Source organism: Mobula hypostoma, chromosome 17 (assembly GCF_963921235.1).
Source record: "Mobula hypostoma chromosome 17, sMobHyp1.1, whole genome shotgun sequence".
NCBI classification, from domain to species: Eukaryota; Metazoa; Chordata; class Chondrichthyes; order Myliobatiformes; family Myliobatidae; genus Mobula; species Mobula hypostoma.
In genome coordinates, this window is record NC_086113.1 from 15,192,333 (window position 1) to 15,201,897 (window position 9,565).

Genomic DNA, 9,565 nt, shown 5'->3' on the forward strand with positions numbered 1-9,565 from the left:
TCAATTGGTAGGATGACAGGTTGGACTGCCAGGAACTGTGCCATCAATTTGTGGGACATGTCACTCAGGGTCTTGGGTTATATAAGTGGGTTTTTTTGGCTTGTTATTTTGAATGTTCTGTGTATGTTTTGCATCTTGGCCCCAGAGGAACACTGTTTCGATCAACTGTATCCAAGTACAGTTGAATGATAATTAAACTTGATTTGATTTGATTCACAAAACAGTAAGTTTCACAACATATCTTAGTAATAATAAACCTGATTCTGATCAGATGGAAAGAGGCAAGGAAGCTTTGACATTTCTTAAATTAAAGTTCAACATGATATCTGCATGGTACAAAGGATATCATCACATTTCTTCTGATATTCTGCGAGAACATGACTGGAAAAAGAAAATAAATATTTCATGTCAGATAAAATATTTCTATGAGTTTTCTTTTCAACTTCATCCATATGCATTTGAGACAGCATTGTTTACAAACTGAAGTGCCTGAAAGTATTTCACACAACTATTAACTAAAGTTGGCCTAAAAAGATGTTCAAGGAAACTCTTAATTGAGGAAAGAGTGAAAGAGACAAGAACTTGTATAAGAAATTCTTGAAATTAGGACTATTGATGTTGAATGCACTCAAAAGTTAAATTATTTAAATTGAATTTGTAGCAGTTCAGAATTGGAGGAACCATGAATTCTCAGCAAATCAGGATCCTAGAGGATTTTACAGAGACAGTGTACCATGTTATTGGAGGTCTTTAAAACTGATGTTATACGACTTATGATATTTTCAAGGAGAGTTTTGGATAAGCTCAAGTTTTCATAGAATGTAAGATAAAGGTGACCTATATGTGCCAAATGCACACCTCAAGTTTATAGGTAACAAAGGGAAGCATGTGGACCTCAGTGGAAGGATGTTAGGCAGCATGGTGGAGATGAAAGCATATAGTCTTAATAATGGAGCAGGTATGGTTTCAAATACATCTGTATTACAAATATATCAATGAGCAGCTGCTGGATAGGTACTGAAGATGGTGGCTTTTGTCTCCTCAGATACAGAAGTGATTGAAATAGTGGGGTTTGTGTTCAATAGTAGATAGCTTTTGATGTTAAATATCATTTCTTTACTTTTACAATGAGCTATGACTTAGCAGACTTACTCTGTGTCGATGATTTTCTGTTTCAGTGCAATAAATGCAGCTACATATTCATTTAAACTCTGAAAGAAAAACAAAAGCTGTAGATCAAAATGCAGAAAATACCGATTTTTTTAAACTACTGGCAACGCTTTTGGATCAGTCATACTTGTTGAAGTCCAATTTTCTTAAAAACCTCTTTTCTAACTTATACCATTGATGATTTATAACAACCGATTCAGATAACATACACACTGCTTTTACAGATTAATCATAAAAATGTTTTACTATTTTCTAAAATAAAACAATAATTATGAAATGAGACATTATATTTTCTTATGACATAAGACATTCAGCCCATTGAACAGATGCTACATTTCAGACCATTCCCATCACTCCCATGTATTTCCTTAAAACTGAGGAAAATCTGTAATTTTTGCTGCAGAATTTACTTCTTAAACTGTTCCTACTGCTTATAATGTCTTAACATTATCAATATTTAAACATCAGAATACCTCGAAGCTCAATACTAAAATGATCTTTACCCTCCATGAAAATTAACTGGGCCCCAGTTCACCAGGACCTTCCAGTAAATATTTTTCAGGGAATGCAGTTCTCTACATAATTTACCCCAGGCTTACCAATGTTCAATATTTTGATACTGAAATGAAATGATGATTTAAAAAAATTCAGCAACTAAACAGTGTACATTGTAGAAACTTCAAATAAAATATTTCCTGTCTCTATTCATATTTCCCACAACTGAAGTATTGTACCACCAGAAGTAATAAATCTTTTGACCATCAAGCTTGTGGAGAAAGTACCTCAAATAATCAGGAACACATTTTTAATATACTTTGGCTGTTTAGGCAAATTAAATCATAGATTCACAGAGTGATACAGCACTGAAAAGGCCCTTTGGCTCAACTTTTCTATGCTGCCGAAGATGTATTTACTCTAATCCCATTTACTCATGTTTGGCCCAAGTCCCCTTAAACCTATCCGATTTGGGTACCTGTCCAAATGTTTTCATTAAATATTGTAATAGTTCCTGTGTCTACCATCTCCTATGGAAACTCATTCCATGTACCCCTTGCTATCTGTTTAAAACAGCTTGCTCCTCAGATCCCCGTTAAATTTTCCCTCCTCCCACCCTAAACCAATGTCCTCTAGATTCAAAAGGAAAAGGCTTTGACCATCTGTTCTATCCATGCTCCTCTTAATTTTATAAACCCCTAGAGCAGGAGTTCCCAACCTTTTTTAAGCCATGGACCCCCACCATTAACCAAGGGGTCCGTGGACTCCAGGTAGGGAATCGCTGCTAAATAGGATCAATCTTCAACCTCCTTCAAAGAAAACAGTCCCAGCCAATTCAATTGCTCCTTATAACTCAAGCCCTCCAGTCCAGGCAACATGCTGGCGAATCTTTTGTTGACCCTCTCTAGCTTAATCACATCTCTCCTATAGTGTGGCCACCAGAATGGCATACAATACTCCAAATGTGGTCTAACCACCAGTTTTAGACAACTGTGACATATCATTCTAACTCTTACACCATGTAAGCACACCACATAGCTTTTACACCCTGTCACTCTACCTGTGCTGCCATTATGTACGTGTGCCTCTAGGTCTCTGTTCAATGACACTCCTAAGTGTCTTAGTTTCACTCTGTACGTCCTGGCCTGGTTGAACTTTCTGAAATAGCCAAATGAGAAATGTTCTAAGTTCACTCCTCTAACAGCCACGCTACAACATCTCAAATACCATTCTATACATGTTCTTCTGCCCTCTGAAGGAAGCTCTAAATCAATCATGAAATACTGGTTAGCTGCACTGATGTTACAGCTTTGCTACTGGGACAGAGCACTGATAACACTGTTGTAGTACAAATCTACAATGAGAACCTGCTTTCATTCTGGGATGGGTGACCTATTATTTATTAGAGATGGGCTGTTAGGGTCTTAGCAATGACTGATTGAATTCAAAATGTGGGATTACTGATAGATATTTACTTGCTTTCAACTTAAAGATAGAGAAAGTGTTTAAATAAATTTTCTGCCTCCCCCTTCCCTCTTCTTCCATTTCGCACTCTAGCTCCCCTCTTGACTCTTCTCTTCTTACCTGCCTATCACTCCCCGCCTCCCCATTCCCTTTTTCCCATGGTCCACTTCCCTCTTCTATCAGATTCCTTCTTCCCTAGCCCTTTACCTTTTCCACCTATCACCTCCCAGCTTCTCACTTCATTCCTCTCCCCCACCCACCTGTCTTTACCCATTACCTTCCAGCTTTGACTCCTCCCCCTCCCCCCACCTTCTTATTATGGCTTCTACCCCCTCCCTTTCCAGTCCTGATGAAGGTCCAAAATGTCCACTGTTTATTCCTTTCCATAGACGCTACCTGACCTGCTGAGCTCCTTGAGCATTTTGTATGTGCCACTCATTAAAGTATCGAGTACAGGAGACAGCTTGTTTTGTTGCAGTTGTATAAGATGTTAGTGAGGTGTCATTTGGAGTACTGTGCGCAGTTTTGGTCACCTTCCTACAGGAAAGATGCGAACAAAGTTGAAAGAGTACAGAGAAAATTTACAAGGATGTTGCTGGGACCGGAGGACCCAAGTTGAAAGGAAAGGCTGAATAGGTTAGGACTTTATTCTTTGAAACATAGAAGATTGAGTGAAAAAAATCCATGATGAATATCTGTTATTTGTCAAGTAGGGGACCGTGCACAATCATGATTTGATGGAGACAGACGTGAGTGCATAGCGGAACATCTGGAAAACTTCTGAAATGACTGCTTTGCTACCGCTGCTACTGTGTGGTAACCGGAATCTCCGGAGCTGAAGGCCTCAAAATCCTTGGCTTTGCGTGTTTCAGCAGCCGGGGAGAGGTTGAAGGTGCTCGGCAGAGGATGGCGCTCGGGAGGCTGTGTTGGAGAGGCTGGTCGGAAGCTCAGAGTTTTCGGATGGATGGACTCAGGGTTGGCTAGGATCGGCTACTTCCAAGGTACTGGCAAGTTGACGGTGCCTGGAGGTTTATGGCAGGGAGTTTCTCCCTTTTTCCGCCTGCTATAGGGGACTCGGGACTTTGAGACTTTTTTTTACTGTGCCTATGGTCTGTTCTTTATCAAATTATGGTATTGCTTTGCACTGCTGTAACTATATGTTATAATTAAGTGGTTCTGTCAGTGTTAGTCTTTGGTCTGTCTTGTTTTCTGTGATATCACTCCAGAGAAACATTGTATCATTTCTTAATGCATGTATGCATTTCTAAATGACAATAGAAGAGGACTGAGTGTTCTCATACTCTAAGTGTTAATCTAAGTGTTAAGTGTTAATTTGATAGAGATATAGAAAATTATGAGGGGTATAAATAGGGTAAATGCAAGCAGGCTTTTTCCACTGAGGTTGGGTGGGACTATAAATATGGGGTCAAAGGTAAAAGGTGGAAGGTAAAATGTTTAAAGGGAACATGGGGGAAAACTTCTTCACTCAGAGGGTCGTGAGGTTGTGGAATGAGGTGCCAGTGCAAGTGGTGCATGTGAGTTTGATTTGAACGTTTAAGAGAAGTGGGTACAGGAGGGGTACGGCAGGCTAAGATTCGGGTACAGGTCGATGGGAGTAGGCAGTTTAAATGGTTTGGCACGGACTAGATGGGCCGAAGAGCCTGTTTCTGTGCTGTACTTTTCTGTGACTGACTACTCAAAGAATTTAAAAGCCTATTACTTAATGTAGAAGTTTAAAATGTTTCATATTATTGCAAAAATAACCTTGATATCACAAATCCATGCACAAATTGAAGAGTTAAAATGTTAACCCACCCCAGAGCTATAGACCTGCCTGTGGGTTTTCATGCTTTAATAGTTAAATTAGTGAATAAACCTGCCTTTCCTCAAAGGTTCAGGTTCTTTAATATTCATATGAAAGAATAACACAAACTAATACACAATTTAATGCTTTTGGGCAGATAGAAAGCTGCATCTAATAAACAAAATGAAGGTGGAACTGCAGCTGAACGAGAACCTACACATTCAGTCTCTTCACTTCAACTTTAAGACACAAGTATCACAAAAGTCCACTGCTATCTGTGCTTCACAAATAAGTACATACTGACATCAATCAGATGAAAATAGATTTGAAAGTCAGGCCAGCACCCTAATACCTAGTCCTTTGGCCCATTTTATTAAACACTTGAAAAGCCTCAGCTTTTCATGTTAAGCCAAGCCATAGAGAGATTAATGTTCTTTTTTTAGGAAATTGTATTACTTCTGCCAACAAAGAACTTCAGATCAATAATCCAATGTCATTTGCTCGACATGTCAGCAAATGCAAAGAATTGACAAAATAAAAAGCATCATCCACTCGAATAAAATTATTATTGATGCATACTCCAGCAGAGCCAGGTAGCATGTGACAACAATTAAGCCTACAAGATCAGCCAGGCACCAGATAAAAGGCAAGATCAACTTTCCTGAGAGGAAACGATGAGCAAGCGACACTAAACTGTGTAGCAGTTAAATACGTGTTGTAAATGTAAGCAAGAAACAGGTTTACTTGAGTTGTCATAGTATATCAGGGGTTCCCAACCTGGGACCATGGACCCCTTGGTTAACAGTAGGGGTCCGGGTCCGTGGCATAAAAATGGTTGGGAATCCTGTACTACATAGTTTAAGACAAACTGTCCAACCTCCACCTGAAAGGAGATCAATTAGCTTTGGGTGCTACAAGATACTGGGTAATCAATGAAGGAGATATAATATGGAAAAAAATAACTGTGAGAAATAGTCAAAGTTCTCAAAGATTGCAATTTTGGATCTTAGACTGACTTTAGAAATCTCAGATGTTGTTCCCGGGATTTGTTGGAGCCACTGTCCTAGTCCAGGTGTCACAGCTCCTATCACCACCGGGATTACTCTGGCTTTAACCTTCCACATCCTTTCCATCAGCTCTTTCAAGCCCTGATATTCCTCCAGCTTCTCATGTTCTTTCTTCCTGATGTTACTGTCATTCGGGATTGCCACATCTTTTACTACAATACTGCTTTCTTCTGTTCCTTGTCCAGTATTACTATGTCTGGTTGGTTGGCCAGTACCTGCTTATCAGTCTGTGTTTGGAAGTCCCACAGGATCTCAACTCTGTCATTCTCCACGACCTTCTCGGGTGTTTCCCATTTGGACTTGGGAGAGTCCAACCCATACTCAGCGCAGATGTTCCTGTACACAATTTCTGCAACGTGGTTGTGTCGTTCAGTGTATGCTGTCTCTGCCTGCATCTTGCACCCTGTGCTGGTTTCAGCAGATTCCTTGCACTGTCTGCATCTTGGGTCTCATCTGGTGTGATAAGACTCCTGCGTCTATTGCTCTTGTGATCAGCGCCTGTTCCTGTGCAGCCATGAGCAGCGTCTCTGTGGTTCCTCAGCCCGGCCATTTCTAGCCATCGGTAGGACTTCCTTATGCCAGCCACCTCTGATACCTGGTGATGGTACATCCCGTGCAGTGGCTTGTCCTGCTGTGGTCTCTGGTCCTCCTCCCCTGCCTGTTGTCTGAGGAAATCTCCCAGCAGGTCATCCTAAGGGGTCACCTTCCTGACAAACTCATGGATACCTCCAGGACCGTGGCCTTGACAGTTTCAAGTCCCCGTCCCTCACCGCCTGCAGGTGTTGCCAACATAGCATGCCTACAACTTTAGTAACCCTAACCTGTATATCTTTGAACTGTGGGAGGAAACCAGAACACCCGGAGGAAACCCACACAATCACAGGGAGAATCTACAAACCCGTTACAGACGGTGGCAAAAATTGTGTGCTGATCACTGATGCTATAACAGTGTTACTGTGCTGTCCTATACCTACCAATGATTGAGAAATCATGACAGAGTATGAGGTAAAACTTAACGCACAAGGTTTTCTCTCAGCAAGAATGGGAGAGCCTTATAAAAGTGACCAGTGAGAAGTCATTAAGGGTGGAGTCAGGTCAACAGTACCTTCAGAATGATGAACATATAACTCCTGATTGAGCACATTCCACTCAGTGATCTGACGAAGTTGCAAGGAAAAGTTATTTCCATTCACAAGTCAGACTTATTTAAGGAGACAATTTTGTGTTTTATATTTGTTAAGTAACTTAGATCACTTTGTAGCAATCTGTTGTCACTTTGACACGAAAGAGTCTTTTTCAGTTGATCGGTGTCAAAAAAGTCAAATTAAATCTACTGTGATTCAATGCCGTAAAACAATAAAACATGAAAACTTCTGGGGGGGGAGGGATATTTTTATAAGCACTGTACATGATCTCTTTTCTCCAAATCTGACTGGAATTTTAGTACAGCATACAAGAGGACTAACTGAGTTGGGTATATGGACGTAATTTAAAAAATCTCCCTATAGAAGAATCACAAAGAGAAGTGTTACGTGTGTCAATCTTTTGAAATTATAATTAGGGGAGTTCAGGGGCAATTTAAGGAGTTAGCAAAGGGAAATTGTTAGCTACAAAATATGCAGATGCGTTCACTGAACAAAGGACAATATATCACAAACATATAAAGAATAGCAGAAGCTGTGGGGAGATGCTAGACTAAACTGTCTCAGTGCTGACATATATATGGAGATAACAGAGCTAACTCAAGGATTCTTGTGGAGATAGGACCAAAAGCCCTCGATGGACGATGCTGCAGCAATCTGAAGTCAAGCTAAAGCAGCTGTATATTCATCACATCCACGGATCATGCAGGACTAATGACACGAGCAACAATGGATCAGGAGCTCATTCGCACTGATGGCTCTGCATGCATTGGAAATGTGTTCCACTCATACGTACAACAATAACACTCTATATAATCAGAGAGATTGCGTGGACCACATCTCACTTGCATGTCTGGGACCAATAGAAGTAAATCTGTTTTATTTATCCAAAGAATAGTCTATTTGAGTTATCCTTCAACTGCACTGGACCAAGTGTTAACCAGCTAGTTCCCATAGACCGCCATTAATCCCACCACTATTCCACCTGCACCACCATGACCCGGCTTTAACCCCCATCCTCTAACCCCAAGCGCTGTGACCTAGCATTAATAACCGACCCCCATCACCATGACCTGGCATTAATACCGCCCCCCCCCAACTCCACCTCACCACCATGACCTGGATATAACCCCCATCCTTTAACCCCACCACCGTGACCCCGTGTTAACAAACCACACCCCCAACTCCATCTCTCATGTTGTGACCCAGTGTTAAAACAATCCCCTTTACCCCCACCACTGTGTTAACTAGTTAACCACAACCCAGCTACGCCCCCATTGACATGACCCGGCATTGACCTGCCTCGCCCCCCGCCCCACCCTACCAGCGTCGTGACCCGACGTTAACTCACTTTATTTATTATTGTTTACTAATATCCCCAACCCTCAGTCATCCCGCCCACTCTCCCTTCCCCAGCTACCCCCTGAATCCACAGTTACCGCACCCACACACTTGCTACCCCCTCCTTCTCCACCACGCACCGTTACCTCTCACCCTCACACCTCCCTCTCCCTCACCCTCACACTTGTCACTCCTTCCGTCCGTCCCTCCCTTCCACCCAACCCGGCCGCTCGGCGAGTTTACCTGCTGCAAGCTGTAACAGTTCTGACAGGGGGCGGGGCCTGTCCCGGAGCCCGAGTCCGCGGAGCCGGGCCCGGTGTCCGCCGCCTGCGAACGCGATTCCCCAGGCATCATGTTGCCGGGCTGGAGCCGCCGCTCCGACCTCACTCGGCCGCCCGCAGCCGCCGCGCCATGGCCACCTCGGCGCACTAATGCGTCACCCGGGCGACCAGCCTCTCAGGGCCTCGAGGTGCCGTACCTACCGCCTGCAGTAGCAGCAACAGTAGAACAAGAGATGACCGAGACCACCGAAATGCGAAGAAAGAGAAAAGTAGAAAAAAACGAGAGTAGTGTATATTTAAATGTAGAAAAATGTCTCAGGCATTTCTTCGAACAGCTCTATAAAACTACACGAGGCCCCCACAGCCATAGAACCGGGTCAGAGAGAGAAGAAAGAGTTGAACATGTGTGGATAAAATGTAAGCAGTATCAAAAAGAAAGAGTGAAGATGATAGGAGCGCTTAAGATAAACAAAACAAACTGATCTGGGTATAGAAGACGTTTTACAAGGGAATTCAAGAGAAATACAGATCTGTATCATGAAGTATCTGAAATACTGAGGTTTTATTATTTAGAATATTGGGAATGCATTTCTTTTCCCTTCTCCTGTTTATCCAACGATCCACACTCCAGTCTAGCAGGTGGCGGTAATGCACCTTAAAGCTGGTTTGCCAACCGCCATAAAACAACACAACAAGAAGGTCAGCGAGAGAGAGAGAGAGAGAGAATGGGGTCAGAGAGAGAGACACTGGGGTCAGAGAGAGAGACAATGGGGTCAGAGAGAGTGAACTGGGGTCAGCGAG

General features: G+C 42.3%; 1 protein-coding gene across 1 annotated transcript in view; it reads right to left on the minus strand.

Annotated features, from left to right (window-relative positions):
- Positions 1 to 8,894, minus strand: part of ice1 (KIAA0947-like (H. sapiens)) — a 50,010-nt gene extending 41,116 nt beyond the window's left edge. The window contains exons 1-3 of the mRNA XM_063069595.1: positions 8,727 to 8,894; positions 1,153 to 1,211; positions 346 to 381 (exon numbers count right to left, since the gene is read on the minus strand). Coding sequence (XP_062925665.1) covers positions 346 to 381; positions 1,153 to 1,211; positions 8,727 to 8,837 — 206 coding nt within the window. The 5' untranslated portion in view covers positions 8,838 to 8,894. The remainder of the gene's footprint in view (positions 1 to 345; positions 382 to 1,152; positions 1,212 to 8,726) is intronic.
- Positions 8,895 to 9,565: the final 671 nt, after the last annotated feature.